This window comes from Salvelinus fontinalis, chromosome 22, assembly GCF_029448725.1.
Source record: "Salvelinus fontinalis isolate EN_2023a chromosome 22, ASM2944872v1, whole genome shotgun sequence".
NCBI classification, from domain to species: domain Eukaryota; kingdom Metazoa; phylum Chordata; class Actinopteri; order Salmoniformes; family Salmonidae; genus Salvelinus; species Salvelinus fontinalis.
This window is the reverse complement of record NC_074686.1, coordinates 13,913,967-13,936,446: the sequence shown is the minus strand read 5'-3', so window position 1 is coordinate 13,936,446 and position 22,480 is coordinate 13,913,967. Positions and strand designations below refer to the sequence as shown.

The 22,480-nt window shown below is 47.5% G+C and overlaps 1 protein-coding gene across 25 annotated transcripts in view; it reads left to right on the top strand.

Annotated features, from left to right (window-relative positions):
* clasp2 (cytoplasmic linker associated protein 2) overlaps positions 1 to 22,480 on the top strand; it is a 112,972-nt gene that overhangs the window by 63,739 nt on the left and 26,753 nt on the right. For 5 of the 25 annotated variants that reach the window (XM_055876555.1, XM_055876548.1, XM_055876566.1 and 2 more), the window contains 23 exons: positions 2,360 to 2,497; positions 4,810 to 4,886; positions 4,990 to 5,228; positions 6,556 to 6,691; positions 6,889 to 6,959; positions 7,069 to 7,128; positions 7,233 to 7,310; positions 7,398 to 7,565; positions 8,010 to 8,050; positions 8,765 to 8,914; positions 9,759 to 9,782; positions 10,439 to 10,537; positions 11,627 to 11,653; positions 13,130 to 13,156; positions 14,305 to 14,469; positions 15,080 to 15,124; positions 16,073 to 16,180; positions 16,597 to 16,659; positions 18,086 to 18,192; positions 20,799 to 20,822; positions 21,425 to 21,580; positions 22,059 to 22,150; positions 22,318 to 22,381. In XM_055876555.1, coding sequence (XP_055732530.1) covers positions 2,360 to 2,497; positions 4,810 to 4,886; positions 4,990 to 5,228; positions 6,556 to 6,691; positions 6,889 to 6,959; positions 7,069 to 7,128; positions 7,233 to 7,310; positions 7,398 to 7,565; positions 8,010 to 8,050; positions 8,765 to 8,914; positions 9,759 to 9,782; positions 10,439 to 10,537; positions 11,627 to 11,653; positions 13,130 to 13,156; positions 14,305 to 14,469; positions 15,080 to 15,124; positions 16,073 to 16,180; positions 16,597 to 16,659; positions 18,086 to 18,192; positions 20,799 to 20,822; positions 21,425 to 21,580; positions 22,059 to 22,150; positions 22,318 to 22,381 — 2,159 coding nt within the window. Of the gene's footprint in view, positions 1 to 2,359; positions 2,498 to 4,809; positions 4,887 to 4,989; positions 5,229 to 6,555; positions 6,692 to 6,888; positions 6,960 to 7,068; positions 7,129 to 7,232; positions 7,311 to 7,397; positions 7,566 to 8,009; positions 8,051 to 8,764; positions 8,915 to 9,758; positions 9,783 to 10,193; positions 10,212 to 10,438; positions 10,538 to 11,626; positions 11,654 to 13,129; positions 13,157 to 14,304; positions 14,470 to 15,079; positions 15,125 to 16,072; positions 16,181 to 16,596; positions 16,660 to 18,085; positions 18,193 to 20,798; positions 20,823 to 21,424; positions 21,581 to 22,058; positions 22,151 to 22,317; positions 22,382 to 22,480 lie in introns of all 25 variants that reach the window. The other 20 variants (XM_055876561.1, XM_055876556.1, XM_055876558.1 and 17 more) reach the window with 15 other exon arrangements.

Here is a 22,480-nt window from a genome sequence, read left to right as displayed (position 1 = left end):
GTGTGGTAGTGATTATAGTGTAGGCGGTCAGTGTGTGGTAGTGATTATAGTGTAGGCGGTCAGTGTGTGGTAGTGATTATAGTGTAGGCGGTCAGTGTGTGGTAGTGATTATAGTGTAGGCGGTCAGTGTGTGGTAGTGATTATAGTGTAGGCGGTCAGTTTGTGGTAGTGATTATAGTGTAGGCGGTCAGTTTGTGGTAGTGATTATAGTGTAGGCGGTCAGTTTGTGGTAGTGATTATAGTGTAGGCGGTCAGTGTGTTAGTGATTATAGTGTAGGCGGTCAGTGTGTGGTAGTGATTATAGTGTAGGCGGTCAGTGTGTTAGTGATTATAGTGTAGGCGGTCAGTGTGTGTTAGTGATTATAGTGTAGGCGGTCAGTGTGTGGTAGTGATTATAGTGTAGGCGGTCAGTGTGTTAGTGATTATAGTGTAGGCAGTCAGTGTGGTAGTGATTATAGTGTAGGCGGTCAGTGTGTGGTAGTGATTATAGTGTAGGCGGTCAGTGTGTGGTAGTGATTATAGTGTAGGCGGTCAGTGTGTGGTAGTGATTATAGTGTAGGCGGTCAGTGTGTGGTAGTGATTATAGTGTAGGCGGTCAGTGTGTGGTAGTGATTATAGTGTAGGCGGTCAGTGTGTGGTAGATATTATAGTGTAGGCGGTCAGTGTGTGGTAGTGATTATAGTGTAGGCGGTCAGTGTGTGGTAGTGATTATAGTGTAGGCGGTCAGTGTGTGGTAGTGATTATAGTGTAGGCGGTCAGTGTGTGGTAGTGATTATAGTGTAGGCGGTCAGTGTGGTAGTGATTATAGTGTAGGCGGTCAGTGTGTGGTAGTGATTATAGTGTAGGCGGTCAGTGTGTGGTAGTGATTATAGTGTAGGCGGTCAGTGTGTGGTAGTGATTATAGTGTAGGCGGTCAGTGTGTGGTAGTGATTATAGTGTAGGCGGTCAGTGTGTGGTAGTGATTATAGTGTAGGCGGTCAGTGTGTGGTAGTGATTATAGTGTAGGCGGTCAGTGTGTGGTAGTGATTATAGTGTAGGCGGTCAGTGTGTGGTAGTGATTATAGTGTAGGCGGTCAGTGTGTGGTAGTGATTATAGTGTAGGCGGTCAGTGTGTGTTAGTGATTATAGTGTAGGCGGTCAGTGTGTGTTAGTGATTATAGTGTAGGCGGTCAGTGTGTGGTAGTGATTATAGTGTAGGCGGTCAGTGTGTGGTAGTGATTATAGTGTAGGCGGTCAGTGTGTGTTAGTGATTATAGTGTAGGCGGTCAGTGTGTGGTAGTGATTATAGTGTAGGCGGTCAGTGTGGTAGTGATTATAGTGTAGGCTGTCAGTGTGTGGTAGTGATTATAGTGTAGGCGGTCAGTGTGTGTTAGTGATTATAGTGTAGGCGGTCAGTGTGTGGTAGTGATTATAGTGTAGGCGGTCAGTGTGTTAGTGTATTGCCTGCGTTAGCTACTTTCCCTGCAGCCAGTGGCCTCTGTTTCTGTCATTACTATTGATCACTGATCAGCACTGACTTTGCTCTTTTCTTCAGCCAAGACCTCTCCTCCTCTCTTCTCTCCTCTCCTCCTCTCTTCTCTCCTCCTCTTATCTCCTCCTTCTTCTCTCTTCTCTCCTCCTCTTATCTCCTCTTCTCTTCTCTTCTCTCCTCTCCTCCTCTCTTTTCTCCTCTCCTCCTCTCTTCTCTCCTCTCCTTCTCTCTTCTCTCCTCCTCTTATCTCCTCCTTATTCTCTCTTCTCCTCCTCTCTCCTCTCCTCCTTTCCACACCTCTCTCCTCTCCTTCTCTCTCCTCTTTCCACTACTCCTCTCTCCTCTCCTCCTCTCCTTTCACTAACTACGTTAATGACAGAAGGGTGAAATAATAAAATGTCATCAAAGACATGTATGGCCACAATGTTACTACGGTATAATGATGTATGACCACAATGTTACTACGGTATTATGATGTATGATCACAATGTTACTACGGTATTATGATGTATGATCACAATGTTACTACGGTATAATGATGTATGACCACAATGTTACTACGGTATTATAATGTATGATCACAATGTTACTACGGTATTATGATGTATGACCACAATGTTACTACGGTATTATGATGTATGATCACAATGTTACTACGGTATTATGATGTATGACCACAATGTTACTACGGTATTATGATGTATGGCCACAATGTTACTACGGTATTATGATGTATGACCACAATGTTACTACGGTATTATGATGTATAACCACAATGTTACTACGGTATTATGATGTATGATCACAATGTTACTACGGTATTATGATGTATAACCACAATGTTACTACGGTATTATGAATGATTATCTCTCTCTCTCTCTCTCTCAGACCATAGTTTTGAGGATGATGTGGACAGTACGGATGGGAACCGTGCTCAGGCTGCCTTCAAAGTCCCCAAAATCCCCAAGAAGCCGGCAGAGTCCTCTACTGCACGCAGACCCAGCGCAACAGGACCCAAGATCGGAGGTAAGAGTCCAGCTCCTATTCAACACCAATCTGGCCTGCTCACCTCTTAGAAGCATCTATTGATAATTCATTGGGCGTTATGTAACCCAGGAGTAATCACACTTGAATAAAAAAAGAGACCTTTGCAAATAAAGTTCCTTCGATTGATTTCATATCATTAGTCTCATTGGCTTGAACGGGACAGCTGAGACGTCTGGTATAAAATCCAAACGTTATGAATCACATCATATCCCCTGCTCCTGGGCTGAGTAAGGAGCCTCAGCTCATATAGGAGCAGGAGTCTGTCCTGTTTCCATAGCGTGAGGCAGTTTGTGTACAAGTACAACCCCTGGACAGGACCCTAGCCTAGTCTATCACAAGATCTTACCCCCAAGCTACCTCCTTAATGCTGAGTGCCAAGCAGAGACTCATCGGGTCTCATTTTTACAGTCTTTGGTATGAATCGGCCGGGCATCGAACTCCTAACCTTCCAATCTCAGTGCGGACACTAAGTACAAGGCCATTGAGTTGGGCTGGCTAATTAAGCAATAAGGCCCGAGGAGGTGTTGTATATGGCCAATATACCACGGCTAAGCGCTGTTCTTAAGCTTGACGCAACACGGAGTGCCTGGTTACAGCCCTTGGCCATGGTACATTGGCCATATACCACAAACCCCTGAGGTGCCTTATTGCTATTATAAACTGGTTGCCAACGTAATTAGAGCAGTAACAAGAAATGCTTTGTCATACCCGCGGTATACGGTCTGATATACCACGGCTGTCAGCCAATCAGCATTCAGGGCTCAAACCACCCAGTTCCTAATGGCCAGATAAACAAGGGTGCAGACGAGGAGAGATGAACTAGCTTTCTAAGCAGGTCGGCTGGACCAGTAAACCCAACAGACTGACGGAGGGGAGATTCTCTGGCTTCTTCACAGGAGCTTATCCTCTATCCTCACTCATCTCTGCTGCTTTTATCTGGGCTCCATAAGTTATGTCTTTATATTCTTGCTGCTTCACAGGAAGTTCTATATGTCATCAGTCAAATCTCTGTGGCTCTATCTGGGCTTGATATCTCAGGCATGATTAGTTATGCCTTTGATTACATCTATGATAGTGACGATAATATCCCCTGTAGATCACTCCATCTCTCTGTTTTCACTCATCTTAGTCTGCATTCTAAGTTTGACAGACCGGTGACTTGTCTTTTCTGCCTAATTCCCTCTATTGATCCCCTTTCCCCTCTCCTCCTCTTCCTCTCTCTGTAAGGGAGGAAGGTAGCAGTGCTCTCACGTCGATCTAGGCCAGGATCGATCTAGGCCAGGGTCGATCTAGCTGGTATATATCTGTAACAGTTCAGGGTGATGCTACAGCAACTCGGTCCTGGTCTTCTCGCTCTCTGTCTGTATCATCAACCCTGTCTGTGTTCATTCAGGCAGATGGATCAGACATCAGGAGATATAAGCGACGTGTGTGAGTGAGGGTTCTGAAATGTGTGGAACATGCTAGTGTAACTTCTGGTGCTGCTAGTATATTAGCATGCTACGCTAGCTCCCTGTGTGGCTAAATTAGCATTTATATTACATTCCACCCACGCACTCTGCTCACACAGACAGGATAGAACAAAAGAGAGGAGAGAACACAGAGAGACAAGACTCTGAGATAGATTATTTTCTCTCCATTTCTTTCTTCTGAGAGAACAGAAAGCCTCCAGTACCATAGTTCTCCGAGTTAGCAAACCCTGGCTTGGGCTCACAGCACAGCCATCTCCACGTTAGAGAGAGAGGTAGAGAGAGAGAGGTAGAGAGAGAGAGAAAAATCAGGTTATACACTGAGTATACCAAACATTAAGAACCCCTTCCTAAGTTGCACCCCTTCCTGAATTGCACCCCACTTTTGGCATCAGAACAGACTCAATTTGTCAGGGCATGGACTCTACAAGGTGTCGAAAGCATTCCACAGGGATGCTGGCCCATGTTGACTCCAATGCTTCCCACAGTTGTGTCAAGTTGTCTGGAAATCCTTTGGGTGGTGGACCATTCTTGATACACACAGGGAATGTTGCAGTTCTTGACACAAACCGGTGCGCCTGACTCCTACTACCATACCCCATTCAAAGGCTCTTAAATCTTTTGTCTTGCCCATTCACCCTCTGAGTGGCACACATACACAATTGTCTCAAGGATTTTTAAACCCTTCTTTAACCTGTCTCCTCCCCTTCATCTACACTGACTGATGTGGATTTAACAAGTGACATCAATAAGGGGACAACTTACTGTCACTCAGCATGTGTATCCCAGTCTATCTGACCTCTCTGACCCCTCTGTCTCTAGGTGCGTCTAAGGATGGAGCTGGGGGCATCGATGAGGAAGACTTCATCAAAGCCTTCACTGACGTCCCCACAGTACAGGTAACACACACACACACACACACACACGCTAGTACGCATTAGTAGCAGGACTGCAAGCGATGTAGATAACACTAGTGTGAACTTATCTCTCTGTCTCTGTCAGATCTACTCGTCTCGTGACCTGGAGGATAACCTGAATAAGATCAGAGAGATCTGTTCTGATGACAAACATGACTGGGACCAGAGAGCTGCCGCAATGAAGAAGATCCGCTCGCTGATTGTTGCCGGGGCAACGGAGCACGAGTGTTTCTACCAACACCTGAGGCTGTTGGACGGAGCGTTCAAACTGTCAGCTAAAGACCTCCGATCACAGGTGGTACGAGAGGCCTGCATCACTGTGGCGTGAGTACTACACACACACACACACACACACACACACACACACACACACACACACACACACACACACACTTTTTCCACATCTCCTTTTTATGTTTCTTCTCTAAAATTGGATTTGAAAATGGAAGTAACACTTTCTCACTTCCTGTCTTTTTCTCCTCTCTACCTCTATCCCTACCTCTACCTCTCTCTACCCCTACCTCTACCCCTACCTCTACCCCTACCTCTACCCCTACCTCTACCCCTACCTCTACCCCTACCTCTACCTCTCTCTACCCCTACCCCTACCTCTACCTCTCTCTCTACCTCTACCCCTACCTCTACCTCTCTCTCTACCTCTACCTCTCTCTCTACCTCTCTCTCTACCTCTACCTCTCTCTACCTCTACCTCTCTCTACCTCTACCTGTCTACCTCTCTCTCTACCTCTACCTCTCTACCTCTACCTCTCTCTCTACCCCTACCTCTACCCCCTCTCTAACTCTACCTCTCTACCTCTACCTCTCTCTCTACCCCTACCTCTCTCTCTACCCCTACCTCTCGCTCTACCCCTACCTCTACCCCTACCTCTACCCCTACCTCTACCCCTACCTCTACCTCTACCTCTCTCTACCTCTACCCCCTCTCTAACTCTACCCCTACCTCTACCCCTACCTCTACCTCTACCTCTCTACCTCTACCTGTCTACCTCTCTCTCTACCTCTACCTCTCTCTCTACCTCTACCTCTCTCTCTACCCCTACCTCTCTCTCTACCCCTACCTCTACCTCTCTCTCTCTCTACCTCTACCCCCTCTCTACCTCTACCCCTACCTCTACCTCTACCCCTACCTCTACCTCTACCCCTACCTCTACCTCTACCCCTACCTCTACCTCTCTACCTCTCTCTACCTCTACCTCTCTCTCTACCTCTACCTCTCTCTCTACCTCTACCCCTACCTCTACCCCTACCTCTACCCCTACCTCTACCCCTACCTCTCTCCCTCTCTCTCTCTACCTCTCTACCTCTCTCTCTCTACCTCTCTCTCTCTCTCTCTCTCTCTACCTCTCTCTCTCTCTACCTCTCTCTCTCTCTCTCTACCTCTCTCTCTCTCTCTCTACCTCTCTCTCTCTACTCTCTCTCTCTCTCTCTACCTCTCTCTCTCTCTCTCTACCTCTCTCTCTCTCTACACCTCTCTACCTCTCTCTCTCTCTCTACCCCTCTCTCTCTACCCCTCTCTCTCTCTACCTCTCTCTCTACCTCTACCTCTCTCTCTCTCTACCTCTCTCTCTCTCTCTACCCCTCTCTCTCTCTACCCCTCTCTCTCTCTACCTCTCTCTCTACCTCTCTCCAGGCACCTGTCGACAGTGTTGGGTAATAAGTTTGACCATGGGGCTGAGGGGATTCTTCCTGTCCTGTTCAACCTCATCCCTAACTGTGCCAAGGTTATGGCCACTTCAGGGGTGTCTGCTATACGCTTCATCATACGGGTGAGTTAGACACACAGCTAATGCACGCGCGCACACACACACACACACACACACACACGTTGACTTATCACAGACACACATCTAGCATGCGCGCGCACACACACACACACACACACACACACACACACACACACACACACACACACACACAGGTAACACATATAATAAAATGACTGTGTATTTCTTTCTCTCTGCAGCACACACACGTCCCCAGACTCATTCCCCTGATCACCAGTAACTGCACCTGCAAGTCTGTGGCCGTCAGAAGGTGGCATGATGCATATGGTTACACAAAGAATCATTGATGATTGTAATGATGAAGATGAACATGAAGAGGATTGTAGTAATGATGAAGATGATGTTTCTTCCTCCCTCAGGAAATGTTTTGACTTCTTGGACCTGCTGCTGCAGGAGTGGCAGACCCAGACTCTGGAGAGGTGAGAGTTCAACACACAGACAGACAAATATAGGGCCTTTTTAAAGCGAATGGAATCTTGGTTGAGTGTTGTACACATGTTCACCTTCTCTGTCTCTCTCTCAGACATACAGCAGTGATGGTAGCGAGCATTAAGAAGGGGATTGCAGATGCCGACGCAGAGGCCAGAGTAGAGGCCCGCAAGTAAGACACACACACACACATTTTCCTATAAACATACTCACACTTTCTCTCTCACACCTTCTCTATCTCTCCCCTTCCCTCACTCAGGGCCTACTGGGGTCTGAGGAACCATTTTCCGGGAGAGGCGGACTCTCTGTTCAACTCGTTAGAACCGTCCTATCAGAGGAGCCTCCAGTCGTCTCTCAGGAATGCCGGGAGCGTGGCGTCTCTTCCTCAAAGCGACCGCTCCTCTTCCTCTTCACAGGAGAGCCTCAAGTAATGGCCCTGACCCCCCTGACCTTTTAACCATGCATTGTTTAACCTAATAGTTTTTTTGGGGGGCCAAAAGGTACCCAAAAAGTAATATTGTTCTCTCTCTCTACCTCTCTCTCTACCTCTCTCTCTCTACCTCTCTACCTCTCTCCCTCTCTCCCTCTCTCCCCCTCTCCCCCTCTCCCCCTCTCCCCCTCTCCCCCTCTCCCCCTCTCCCCCTCTCCCCCTCTCTCCCCCTCTCTCCCCCTCTCCCCCTCTCTCCCCCTCTCCCTCTCTCTCTCTCTACCTCTCTACCTCTCTACCTCTCTACCTCTCTACCTCTCTACCTCTCTACCTCTCTACCTCTCTACCTCTCTACCTCTCTACCTCTCTACCTCTCTACCTCTCTACCTCTACCTCTACCTCTACCTCTACCTCTACCTCTCTCTCTCTCTCTACCTCTCCCAGTCGTCCTCTGTCGTCTAAATGGTCAGCTGCTCCTGGTAGAGGTGAAACACACACACACACACAAACAAATACCGGTATTGATCATATCATTCCTGATCTTGTACAAGTGGTGTGTACGTTATTTGTGTATGTTTGTCTATTCACACATTTATACTGAACAAAAATATAACCGCAACAATTTCTACGATTTTACTGAGCTACAGTTCATATAAGGAAATCGGTCAATTTACATTTTTCAGGCCCTAATCTCTGTATTTCACATGACCGGGCAGAGGTGCACCCCCTGGGGAGCAAGGCCCAGCCAATCAGAATGAGGTTTTCCACACAAAAAGGCTTTATTACAGACAGAAATACTCCAAGCATTTTAATGTGGCCTTTTATTGTCCCCAGCACAAGGTGTACCTGTGTAATGATCATGCTGTTTAATCAGCTTCTTGATATGCCACACCTGTCAGGTGGATGGATTATCTTGGGAAAGGAGAAATGCTCACTAACAGGGATGTAAACAAATTTCTGCAAACATTTGAGGGAAATAAGCTTTTTGTGAGGCGTATGAAACATTTCTGGGATTTTTTATTTCAGCTCATGAAACATGGGACCAAAACTTTACATGTTTATATTTTTGTTCAGTGTAGTTATGTGTGTATGTATGTATGTGTTTATGTCCAGGCAAGTGATTGTATAGTACGTGGTGGTGTTTGTATAGTGATGTGGTGTGTGTGTGTGTCTGTATATATCCTCCCTCCCCCTCCCAGTCCCGGCTGGTCATAAGGGTGGGGCGTCGCCAGGCTCCCTGCAGCGTTCCCGTAGCGATGTGGATGTTAATGCAGCAACGGTTGCTAAGCAGCGGCACATCGGGCAGGTGGGGGCAGGGAGACTGACCCCCGGCTCCTACTCGTCATTGGGTAAGGCAGCTGTCAATCGAACCAGGCAGCGAACCAACCAATCAGACAGACAGTTTAGACATCTGTCTACATCTGTCTACATACGTCTGTCAGTCTATCAATGAATCATTCAATAACCGACACACACTCCGTCACAGTCAACGTGCTGTGTGTTATAATGGTTTCCTGCTGCTTTCAAGACCTAGGCTGAACTCCTCTCGATCTCTGAATACACTGCCTGCATCTCTCTCCTATCCTAGGTTTGTCTGTCTGAGGGGCTGTTAGCCTGTCTGTCTGCTTGCTGCCTGTCTGTGTGTTATGTCTGTGTGTTTGTGTAGCTATGGTCTGTCAGTGTGTATTTGTTAGGTGTTTTAGTTGTTGTTCCTGCATGATTCTCTGTTTGAACTATGTTCTCTAACTAACACACACTCTTCTCTCTCCACTCTCCTCCTCTTCTCTCTCCGCTCTCCTCCTCTTCTCTCTCCGCTCTCCTCCTCTTCTCTCTCCTCTCTCCTCCTCTTCTCTCTCCTCCTCTTCTCTCTCCGCTCTCCTCCTCTTCTCTCTCCGCTCTCCTCCTCTTCTCTCTCCGCTCTCCTCCTCTCCACTCTCCTCCTCTTCTCTCTCCACTCTCCACTCTCCTCTTCTCTCTCCACTCTTCTCTCTCCACTCTCCTCCTCTTCTCTCTCCACTCTTCTCTCTCCACTCTCCTCCTTTTCTCTCTCCACTCCTCCTCTTCTCTCTCCACTCTCCTCCTCTTCTCTCTCCACTCCTCCTCTTCTCTCTCCACTCTCCTCCTCTTCTCTTCTTTTCTTCACCTTCTCACTTCACTGTTATTGTTTTCCTCTCTCTCTCTCTGCCACTAAAGATGATGCCTCTGATAAAATGGATGGTAAGATCATCTCCTCCTGCTTCACTCTCCTCCGCTCAAAAACATCTCACGCTATTCTTTTCCTTTTTTCCTCATTCATCCCTCCTTCCTGTGTATTCTGGGTGGTGGCCCTGGACAGCAACTCTGTAACCCCAGCCAGTCTGTAACCATGGTGCCCTCTGCTGTTCGTCTGTTCTCTCACACTCACATTCTCAAATTCAATTTATGAAATAAGGAAGAACTTCTGATTTAATGTTGTTATTTTGTTTATTAACAGTCACATATTTAGTCTACATAGCTACATAATAATAAATAATAATACATGGGATTTAATGGACCGTTCAAAAAACCCACTCACTTTAAACACCCTACATGACTTTATATGACCTTTGACCCATGACACACCCCTCCCCCCTCTCTGTCTGATTTTAGCGGCCAGGTCAGTCAATGGTAAGACAGTAGTAGGTACTGTAGTTCTAGACTGTAAGACTAGTTTCTGTGTAGCCTGTAGTTAGGTAGGTATATACCTGTATTTTGACTGAGTACTATTCAGCAGTAGTGCTTCTTACCTCTAAACTAGTGCTTAGTAGTGGAGGGTGGAGGGCTCTGTTCTATTCAGAAAGTGTGAGTGTGTGTCTAGTCAGTGTCCAATCTAACAGTATGACCTCTGACCTCAGGTCGTCTGAGGACCAAGCAGCCTCTCACCACGGCAACCAGCATCAGCCAGGTGGATTCCCGGGGACGCACCCGCACCAAGATGGTGTCCCAGTCACAACGTAAGAAGAAACACACACACACGCACAACACGTTCACACAGGTTTTGAACCTCAAATACCACAATCTTCCACTGCCGTATTACTTTGAGTGTATTTGTGTGTGCGTGTGTTTTTGCAAAATGAGTTATACACACTGCTGGTATCCCTCACAGAGAATATAACATGAGTTATACACACTCTCTTTCTATAGTCACTGCTGGTATCCCTCACAGAGAACATGAGTTATACACACTCTCTTTCTATAGTCACTGCTGGTATCCCTCACAGAGAATATAACATGAGTTATACACACTCTCTTTCTATAGTCACTGCTGGTATCCCTCACAGAGAATATGAGTTATACACACTCTCTTTCTATAGTCACTGCTGGTGTCCCTCACAGAGAATATGAGTTATACACACTCTCTTTCTATAGTCACTGCTAGTATCCCTCACAGAGAACATAAGTTATACACACTCTCTTTCTATAGTCACAGCTGGTATCCCTCACAGAGAATATAACATGAGTTATACACACTCTCTTTCTATAGTCACAGCTGGTGTCCCTCACAGAGAATATGAGTTATACACACTCTCTTTCTATAGTCACTGCTGGTGTCCCTCACAGAGAATATGAGTTATACACACTCTCTTTCTATAGTCACTGCTGGTGTCCCTCACAGAGAATATGAGTTATACACACTCTCTTTCTATAGTCACTGCTGGTGTCCCTCACAGAGAATATGAGTTATACACACTCTCTTTCTATAGTCACTGCTGGTATCCCTCACAGAGAATATGAGTTATACACACTCTCTTTCTATAGTCACTGCTGGTATCCCTCACAGAGAATATAACATGAGTTATACACACTCTCTTTCTATAGTCACTGCTGGTGTCCCTCACAGAGAATATGAGTTATACACACTCTCTTTCTATAGTCACTGCTGGTATCCCTCACAGAGAATATGAGTTATACACACTCTCTTTCTATAGTCACTGCTGGTATCCCTCACAGAATATGAGTTATACACACTCTCTTTCTATAGTCACTGCTGGTATCCCTCACAGAGACAATAAGCTCCTGCAAATGTTTTTTATACCTCTTAGGTTCCGACGAATCAGATTGCACGCCAGGTATTCTGTGTGTGTGTGTTGCAGTGGGGTAGATGGACCCATTATGTTGCTCTCATAGGTCACCGTTGTTTGTTGAGAGAGTGTGTGTGTGTTTGAAAGTATGTGTTCTCTGCATGCTCTGTTGTCTCATCACTGAGAGTGTGTGTGTTTGAAAGTATGTGTTCTCTGCATGCTCTGTTGTCTCATCACTGAGAGTGTGTGTGTTGGTTGGTGTGAAAAGTCCAGTTCTGCCAATAGTTATTAAAAAATACCCAAACATGACAGAAACAGGAGCCAACTCAGCAAATCAAGTTGGTGCAGCACTCTCAAAGCAAGAGTGTGTTGACTGGTTTGACCTCCTTTGTTATTACATAAACTGTAGTGACGATGAGGCTCCCAAACCATCATGATGGTTTTAATGTGAAAAATGGGATCTCTCTAAGGCTCAACCTGACAGAAAAAAACAGAACAGATTCAAGGAACGAGAGGTTAACCTCAAAGTCAAAGCCGTTGGGGGGTATTGTTTATTTGAAAAATGATTTGAAAATATATTGAATTTGGCCTTTACTGCTATAGCCCTTAGTAACACATTGAATACACATTCATCAATGGAAGGAAAAAAACAACACATTTAACACATTTTTCTGCCAAAAAACGACCGCCATACTTCCATTCATTTGTATGGGTTACCTTCAGAAGAGTGCTGTGACACTTGTGTTCGTGAGGGTCTCCCCTTTCCACAGAGGGGTCTCATCTTTCCCCATTAGATTGTAGGCAAAACCGTTCTGACACTACAGAAGTTTTTGTGAGACGTCTCATGGTCTGACAAACTCCGCTGCAGCTCGGCCACCTTCCACAGCAGACGTGGGCGGATTGAGACGCAGCACATACAAAAAATGTATCTCTAGAATAAACTAAAGGATGTTTATTTTTTTATTTTTTATTATGTTACTTAGATTGACGTACTGGTGTGTCAATAGACTTACAGATTGAGAGCAAGAGACAATACAGCTGGTGAGATATATTTGGGACAGAGAGCTGTGGTTGGGCAGTGCAGGTTTTGGCAGTGTGTGTGTGTGTGTGTGTGTGTGTGTGTGTGTGTGTGTGAGAGAGTCTGTGTTTTAGAGCATTTGTACTTTGAGGTGTTTTTATTGCCTCCATTGTGAAGCTGCTTTGCTTCGTCAGTGATACTGCTGCGTCACACACCGGCTACCCATCATGCAGTGCTCTACCGTTCTTCCATCAACCATCACAGCTGGCTCCTTGTGTCTCAGCATTCTTAGTTTATTCTATATTTATTTCTATTGAATTGAATCATGTATTTCCGTGTTTGAAGCGTGGTCATTGTCGCTCTGTCTCTCGCCTCGGAACGCTCCCATGATACTCTCTGTTCTAACTCCCATGGTGCTTTGTGCTCTAACACCCATAATTCATCTGGTTTAACTTGCTGTTCCTGTCCCCGCTCCCCTCTCCAATCCTGCCTTCTCATTGGTGCAGGATCTCAGTCTGCTACCCCCATTGGTGGTAAGAGTCTAACGTGTACTACCTGTTACCTTCACCCTCATCACCCCTCACCTCTTCTCACCCTCCTCACCCCTCAACAAAGCTGGTCACCTAAAGCTCCACCCCCTCTCTGGCTGAAGCATGCTGGGACTTGTAGTTTAAACTAACACATGGCTGCCTTGCCTGCCTTATTACTACTTGTTCTCTGAGCTGAGACCTGTGTCTACCTGTTAGGAGGGAGCAGAGAGGATGAGGGGATAGACGTGGAAGATGAGAGATGCATTGGTGATTCTGATGCATGGGAGGTAGAATGCCATGTGACCAGCATGCTCTGACAGAACAGACCACTCTGAGGTGGGGTTGTAGGTACACTGGGGTAGTCCCATCTATCCCTTGCTTAGTGTTAGCTCCAATTCACTTGGTTAGCGGTTAGAGGTCAATCGTGGTGATGTGTGTAGACTAGACTGTGTAGCCTAGACTGTGTGTAGTATGTAAGTTTGTATTCTGCGTATGTGTGGTGAAATAGATTGATGTGATACGTTTCCGTTGTGTGATAAACAGTGTTTGTCTCACTTATGTCACATGACCCTCTCTGTCCACATTTCACTTTCAGCACTTCTTCACGTCTCTGTCTTTTGAGTTAAAAGATCACAAAGGCATGTGTAGATCTGTGACATTCAGCACAATGAATTATGGGCCGTGTGATTGGAGACTGGAATGAAAAACATATTGTACTCCATGTAATTATTTGGGAATAAGCAAACGACCCACTGAAATGATGACAGTCCCAAGATGGCCGCCACAGCTGGTCCCCTGAATCTGGTTGAAAACAACCCCTAACCCTGAAATCAAAATGGCTTCAGTTCCATTGAGCCCATTCACCATGTTCCTACACATCTAGTTCCTTCTGATCTGCTAACCAGCCCTGGGTCAATAATACAGTCAAATACTTTCAAAGACTTTAGTTGAGCGTCATTTTCTATTGAACTGATGGGAATAATAGTCCCAGAACAAGTGTTTGCCATGTGTCTTCAACCCAGGTCTGCTGCAGACACTGAAGGGGTTAGGGGTTGTTGATGTTATTATTCCTTAGACAATAGGGTCCCACGCATGACAAGTGTGTGGTCTGTGTGTACGTCTCTAACTCTCTTTCCTCCCGCTCTCTCTAGCCGGCAGTCGGAGTGGTTCCCCGGGTCGCGTCCTGACCAGTACCGCTCTGAGTACGCTGGGTTCTGGAGCCCAGAGGGTCCTAGCTGGGGCCGGAGGGAGACGTAGCCGCATCCCCCGCAGCCAGGGCTGCTCACGAGACTCCTCCCCTACACGCCTGTCTGTTGGTAAGTACACATCCAGTCATCATCATCATCATAGTGAACCATCCCAGCCCCTTGTCTTACCTGCCTGGTTTCATCTTGATGACACATCCAGTCATCATCATCATAGTGAACCATCCCAGCCCCTTGTCTTACCTGCCTGGTTTCATCTTGATGACACATCCAGTCATCATCATCATAGTGAACCATCCCAGCCCCTTGTCTTACCTGCCTGGTTTATCTTGATGACACACACACAACACAAGCAGTTCCTCAAGCCTCCTCCTTTCCCTCCATTTGACAGGATGCATGGGTTTTTATCTTGGCTTGTTATTGCTAAACCGATAAATCATTTCCCTCCTCCATTGGCCTGCTTCTGTTTGTTCCTGCTCACGTCTGATTGGCTAAGGCCCAGAGATTAACAGGTCTCACACACAACGGTCTGCTTGCATCTCCCTTGGCCTCCACCAATCACATGTTCGCCTTACCGCCGCATCGTTGTGTGATGTCATATATCAGTCCATTCCTTTCTCCAACAACTTTGAAAGCGAGACTAATTTAAAGCTGATCTCCTCTATTTTACTCCCTCTTTCCTTCTCCTTCCTCTCCTTCCTCTCCTTCCTCTGGTCTCTAGCTCCCTCCAGTATTAGTTCCATCTACAACGGCGCAAGCAGAGGAGGTAAGAACTGTCCGACTTGTCCCTCTGACAACTCCACCCGCATCCCTCAATCTCTCCCTCTTTCTCTTCCTCTCTCCATCCCTCCATTTCACTCTCTCTCTCCCTCTATCTTCATCCCTCCATTTCACTCTCTCTGTCCTCTATCTTCATCCCTCCATTTCACTCTCTCTGTCCTCTATCTTCATCTCCATCCCTCCATTTCACTCTCTCTCTCAGTCCTCTATCTTCATCCCTCCATTTCTCTCACTCAAACCATTCAGCCTTCCGTCAGGCTGTCGCTCGCCGCCTCAAAATTCCAGAATCCTCCTCTCTAACCGCCGAACGCATGGCTGTGTGTTGTCATGGGGATGGGTTGCAATGGTAATCGTGGTGACAATTTGTATCTTCCCACTAACCAATTGGCCGCAGGTATGAATGAAGCGTCATAGGATCGATGAAGCGTCATTGGTTCCCCCATAACAGTTCTTTGTGATTAACTCTGATTGCTGTGTGGATGCCGGCTCTGGCCAATGAACAGTCAGGATGAGCTTGATGCTTATTGGATGAAAACAGAGATCCTCCCCCCTCACCCCTGGTCTTTCATCTGCTTCTCATTTCCCCCTTCTGTCCTGCTGTGTATGTGTGTGTGCCTGTGTATGTGTGCGTGCGTGCGTCAGTGAGTGAGTGCTGAAATTGTTTATATACATGTTATTTCTGAGCCCAGCAGTCCTGAGCTCTCTAGGGCTGTGTCTCAACAGTCTACTGTGGCTTCCTTTCTAAACCACTGTAGACTATTGAGACTCACCCATGGAGCCAGTAGATCTGTGCTCTTTTTCTGTCCTCTCTTTACAGGGTGTCACTCTTATGACTCTCTCCTTTGTCCTCTCTCTGTTTATTTGTTGCTTTCTATCTATCTTTCTTTCTTCCTTTCCTCTTCCCCGTCCGTCCCCTGGTAACATGGTACTGTAGCTCGGGGCAGTCGTATCCCCCGACCCAGTATGAGTCAGGGCTGCAGCAGGGAGGCCAGCAGAGAGAGCAGCAGAGACACCAGCCCTGTACGCTCCTTTACACCCCTGGGTGAGTAACACACATCACGTCATAGATATCACACATGCACTTAGTTCGCGCGTGCGCACACACACACACATCATAGATACCACATAGTAAAACACAGACACAAGCCAACAATATGGAACAACAAAACTGACCACCTTGTGTACAGTTGATCTAACAACAACACGTGCTGTCATTTTGGGGATGACATTGTATCCACTGTCCCAGCCGTTTGGACTGGCTAGCTGACATGACTCATGAAATGGACTACTGTCAGACTCTGTAGGGAAGCAGAAGTGGACTCTTAGGGCTACTAATCACACATTGACATGTTGTGTGGTTCTGGGTCTCTATTTCTCACACTGTGTGTGAGTTCTAACGATGGGGGGGCTGTTTTGTGTGTGTGGTTCTCTGCGTGTGTGTGGGGTTCATTGTTGCAGCGTCGCGGCACTACTCTCGCTCCACTGGAGCTCTCCATACCGCCGACGCTTTAGGGGCCGCAGGTGAACGATGAGTACCTCTATCCTCTTTTGCTCCCTCCTTCCGCTTGACTCCTTCTATTTTACATTCTCTACATCTTTTCTTCTTTTCTTTCTCCGTTATTCTTTTCCTTCGTTCTCTTCCTGGACCTCAAGCTTCCGCCGGAAACGCATGCTTCCTCCACCCTGTTCAGTTGCCATGACAAGCATTCCATCTCCATTTGAGGATGCATTTGTAACTCTGTTCTCTCACTCATCTATTTCCTGATTTTAGTCCCGCCTCCCATCAACACGGACACGGCGTCTTCCATGTTTGTTTATTTACTCCCATCATGCTTTGGTCACAGCTCTTGGGGGTCAAAGGTCATTTGGTCATATTTTTGTAATTTATTCACCATGCCATCTAGCTGGGGGGGAGTATTGAAGGGAGGAGGTCTGATACTAGAAGAGTGGGAGGAAGGGAGGCGGTCCGATGGGATGAGGGTGGGAGGAGGTCTGATGGGATGAGGTCTGATGGGATGAGGGTGGGAGGCGGTCTGATGGGATGAGGGTGGGAGGCGGTCTGATGGGATGAGGGTGGGAGGAGGTCTGATGGGATGAGGTCTGGTGGGAGGAAGGGAGGAGGTCTGATGGGATGAGGTCTGGTGGGAGGAAGGGAGGAGGTCTGATGGGAGGAGGTCTGATGGGATGAGGAGGTCTGGTGGGAGGAAGGGAGGAGGTCTGATGGGATGAGGTCTGGTGGGAGGAAGGGAGGAGGTCTGATGGGATGAGGAGGTCTGGTGGGAGGAAGGGAGGAGGGTGGGAGGAAGGGAGGAGGTCTGATGGGATGAGGTCTGGTGGGAAGGGAGTTGTCTGATGGGATGAGGTCTGGTGGGAGAAAGGGAGGAGGGTGGGAGGAAGGGAGTTGTCTGATGGGATGAGGTCTGGTGGGAGAAAGGGAGGAGGGTGGGAGGAAGGGAGGAGGTCTGGTGGGATAAGGAGGTCTGATGGGATGAGGGTGGGAGGAGGTATGATGGGATGAGGGTGGGAGGAAGGGAGGTCTGATGGGATGAGGTCTGGTGGGAGAAGAATGGTAGGAAGGGAGGAGGTCTGGTGGGAGGAGGGTGGGAGGAAGGGATGGGATGAGGTCTGGTGGGAGGAAGGGAGGAGGTCTGATGGGATGAGGTCTGGTGGGAGAAAGGGAGGAGGGTGGGAGGAAGGGAGGAGGTCTGGTGGGATGAGGGTGGGAGGAAGTATGATGGGATGAGGGTGGGAGGCGGTCTGGTGGGAGGCGGTCTGATGGGATGAGGGTGGGAGGAGGTCTGATGGGATGAGGGTGGGAGGAGGTCTGATGGAAGGGAGGTCGTCTGATGGGATGAGGGTGAAAGGGATTGAAGTTTTGTGTGTTTGACTGCATCTGTAATGTGTGTCTCTCTCGGGCTCTCTTTCTCTCATCCCTCTATCTCTCCAGGGTCAGGGTACAGCATCAGTCAGTCCAGTCGTCTGTCCTCATCCGTCAGCGCCATGAGAATCCTCAACACAGGATCTGATGTAGAAGAGGCCCTCGCTGATGCCCTGGTACACACATTTCACACATTACACACACACACTGAACAAATATTTATGCCAACTCCTTTCTCCCCCTCTTTCACCTTCCCTGCCTCTTACTGTCTCTCTATCTCTTACTGTCTCTCTATCTCTTACTGTCTCTCTATCTCTTACTGTCTCTCTATCTCTTACTGTCTCTCTATCTCTTACCGTCTCTCTATCTCTTACCGTCTCTCTATCTCTTACCGTCTCTTACCGTCTCTCTATCTCTTACCGTCTCTCTATCTCATACCGTCTCTCTATCTCTTACCGTCTCTCTATCTCTTACCGTCTCTCTATCTCTTACCGTCTCTCTATCTCTTACCGTCTCTCTCTCTCTTACCGTCTCTCTATCTCTTACCGTCTCTCTATCTCTTACCGTCTCTCTATCTCTTACCGTCTCTCTATCTCTTACCGTCTCTCTATCTCTTACCGTCTCTCTATCTCTTACCGTCTCTCTATCTCTTACCGTCTCTCTTACCGTCTCACCGTCTCTCTTACCGTCTCTCTATCTCTTACCGTCTCTCTTACCGTCTCACCGTCTCTCTTACCGTCTCTATCTCTTACATCTCTCTATCTCTTACCGTCTCTCTATCTCTTACCGTCTCTATCTCTTACCGTCTCTATCTCTTACATCTCTCTATCTCTTACATCTCTCTATCTCTTACCGTCTCTCTATCTCTTACTGTCTCTATCTCTTACTGTCTCTATCTCTTACTGTCTCTATCTCTTACCGTCTCTATCTCTTACCGTCTCTCTATCTCTTACCGTCTCTCTATCTCTTACCGTCTCTCTATCTCTTACCGTCTCTCTATCTCTTACCGTCTCTCTATCTCTTACCGTCTCTCTATCTCTTACCGTCTCTCTATCTCTTACCGTCTCTCTATCTCTTACCGTCTCTCTATCTCTTACCGTCTCTCTATCTCTTACCGTCTCTCTATCTCTTACCGTCTCTCTATCTCTTACCGTCTCTCTATCTCTTACCGTCTCTCTATCTCTTACCGTCTCTCTATCTCTTACCTTCTCTCTATCTCTTACCGTCTCTCTATCTCTCACCGTCTCTCTATCTCTCACCGTCTCTCTATCTCTCACCGTCTCTCTATCTCTCACCGTCTCTCTATCTCTCACCGTCTCTCACCGTCTCTCACCGTCTCTCACCGTCTCTCACCGTCTCTCACCGTCTCTCTATCTCTCACCGTCTCTCTATCTCTCACCGTCTCTCTATCTCTCACCGTCTCTCTATCTCTCACCGTCTCTCTATCTCTCACCGTCTCTCTATCTCTCACCGTCTCTCTATCTCTCACCGTCTATCTCTCACCGTCTCTCACCGTCTCTCTATCTCTCACCGTCTCTCTATCTCTCACCGTCTCTCTATCTCTCACCGTCTCTCTATCTCTCACCGTCTCTCTATCTCTCACCGTCTCTCTATCTCTCACCGTCTCTCTATCTCTCACCGTCTCTCTATCTCTCACCGTCTCTCTATCTCTCACCGTCTCTCTATCTCTCACCGTCTCTCTATCTCTCACCGTCTCTCTATCTCTTACTGTCTATCTCTCACCGTCTCTCACCGTCTCTCTATCTCTCACCGTCTCTCTATCTCTCACCGTCTCTCTATCTCTCACCGTCTCTCTATCTCTCACCGTCTCTCTATCTCTCACCGTCTCTCTATCTCTCACCGTCTCTCTATCTCTCACCGTCTCTCTATCTCTCACCGTCTCTCTATCTCTCACCGTCTCTCTATCTCTCACCGTCTCTCTATCTCTCACCGTCTCTCTATCTCTCACCGTCTCTCTATCTCTCACCGTCTCTCTATCTCTCACCGTCTCTCTATCTCTCACCGTCTCTCTATCTCTCACCGTCTCTCTATCTCTCACCGTCTCTCTATCTCTTACTGTCTCTATCTCTTACTGTCTATCTCTTACCGTCTCTCTATCTCTTACCGTCTCTATCTCTTACTCTCTCTATCTCTTACCGTCTCTTTATCTCTTACCGTCTCTCTATCTCTTACCGTCTCTCTATCTCTTACCGTCTCTCTATCTCTTACCGTCTCTCTATCTCTTACCGTCTCTCTATCTCTTACCGTCTCTCTATCTCTTACCGTCTCTCTATCTCTTACCGTCTCTCTATCTCTTACCGTCTCTCTATCTCTTACCGTCTCTATCTCTTACCGTCTCTATCTCTTACCGTCTCTATCTCTTACCGTCTCTATCTCTTACCGTCTCTATCTCTTACCGTCTCTCTCTCTAACCTTCTCTCTATCTCTTACCGTCTCTCTATCTCTTACCGTCTCTCTATCTCTTACCGTCTCTCTATCTCTTACCGTCTCTCTATCTCTCACCGTCTCTCTATCTCTCACCGTCTCTCTATCTCTCACCGTCTCTCTGTCTGTCACCGTCTCTCACCGTCTCTATCTCTCACCGTCTCTCTATCTCTCACCGTCTCTCTATCTCTCACCGTCTCTCTATCTCTTACCGTCTCTCTATCTATTGTAGCTCATATATACACATCCAAACACTTACACTGTACACAGACACTCTCGCACACTTACTGCTGTGTTGTGACTAACCCCTGGTTCCTCCTCTGTTTAACGCTCTCAGCTGTTGGGAGACATGAGATCCAAGGTCAGCGTCTCTACCTACTGCTGTGTGTGTGGGTGGGGTTGAAAGGTGTTATTTTATGTGTACATGTTAGGTAAAGGGAAAGTATGTTTCTCACTTGCTCTTTCTGTCTCTCTCTCTGTCGCTCTCGCTGTCGCTCTCGCTGTCGCTCTCGCTGTCGCTACTGCTCGCTCTGTCTCTCTGTCGCTCTGTCTCTCTCTGTCGCTCTGTCTCTCTCTGTCGCACTCTCTCTCTCTCTGTCTCTCTCTGTCGCACTCTCTCTCTGTCTCGCTCTGTCTCTCTCTCGCTCTGTCTCTCTCTCGCTCTGTTGCTCTCTCTCTTTCACTCTGTCGCTCTCTCGCTCTGTCGCTTTCTCTCTATCGCTCGCTCTCTCTGTCGCTCGCTCTCTCTCTCTGTCGCTCGCTCTCTCTCTCTGTCGCTCGCTCTCTCTCTCTGTCGCTCGCTCTCTCTCTCTGTCGCTCGCTCTCTCTGTCGCTCGCTCTCTCTCTCTGTCGCTCGCTCTCTCTCTGTCGCTCTCGCTCTCTCTGTCGCTCTCGCTCTGTCGCTTTCGCACTCTCTCTGTCGCTCGCTCTCTCTTTTTGTCTCTGTATCTCCTCCCCCTGTAGAAGAAGCCAGCGCGGCGGCGCTATGAGAACTATGGGATGTATTCGGATGATGATGCTAACAGTGACGCGTCCAGCGCCTGCTCAGAGCGCTCCTACAGCTCCAGGAACGGAGGAGCCATCCCTACGTACATGAGACAGACTGAGGATGTGGCCGAGGTCAGAAACAGCACAGATTTTGGATTAGTCATTGATGGCACCATATGCAAATAACACAAACCGTTATTTCAATCACTTCAAGCACTTCAGTTCACATTCTCCCCCATGCCTTGTGGATTCCTGGCTGAAGATTCAATAGTTCCAGTCATTTTAAGATTACAATTATTAATCAATTGTACACAGTCAAAATGTTAATTCTTCTTTATCTGAACCCTCTGAAAGAGACATCCAGGTTGGAGTAGGGGGCTGCCACACTGGGCACCTTAGCAGTTGTTGTGGGGGGTTCAGTGCATTGCTCAAGGGCACAACAGCATCTAGGATTTGATACCAGCAACCCTCTGGTTGCCGGCTCACTTCCCGGCAGATCTTTTTACCATCAGACCTGTGATTTGGCAAACCTTTGGTTGCTGGCTTGCTTCTCTAACCGCTAAGCTACCTGCCGCCCAGTCTAAAAGTCCTTTAACCCTTTGTGTCCCAGGTGTTGAACCGCTGTGCCAGTGCCAACTGGTCGGAGAGGAAGGAGGGGCTGCTGGGTCTACAGGCTCTACTGAAGAACCAACGCACCCTCAGGTCAGCCTATCACAACGCACCGTTTCACCTGGCAGCCTTTCAGGGAATTTTCAAACAGAGACGCTGTTTATCTGATGCAATACATGCTACCATAGGTGTATTCACCTCTGTATAATTGTGTGTGTGTGTGTGTGTGTGTGTGTGTGTGTGTGTGTGTGTGTATACAGTCGTGTGGAGTTGAAGAGGTTGTGTGAGATCTTCACCAGGATGTTTGCAGACCCCCATAGTAAGGTATGGATGCATGCACAGCTACCACACACACACACACACAATCCACTGACACCTTAAACACATACAGTGTATATATATACACACACACACACACCTGTG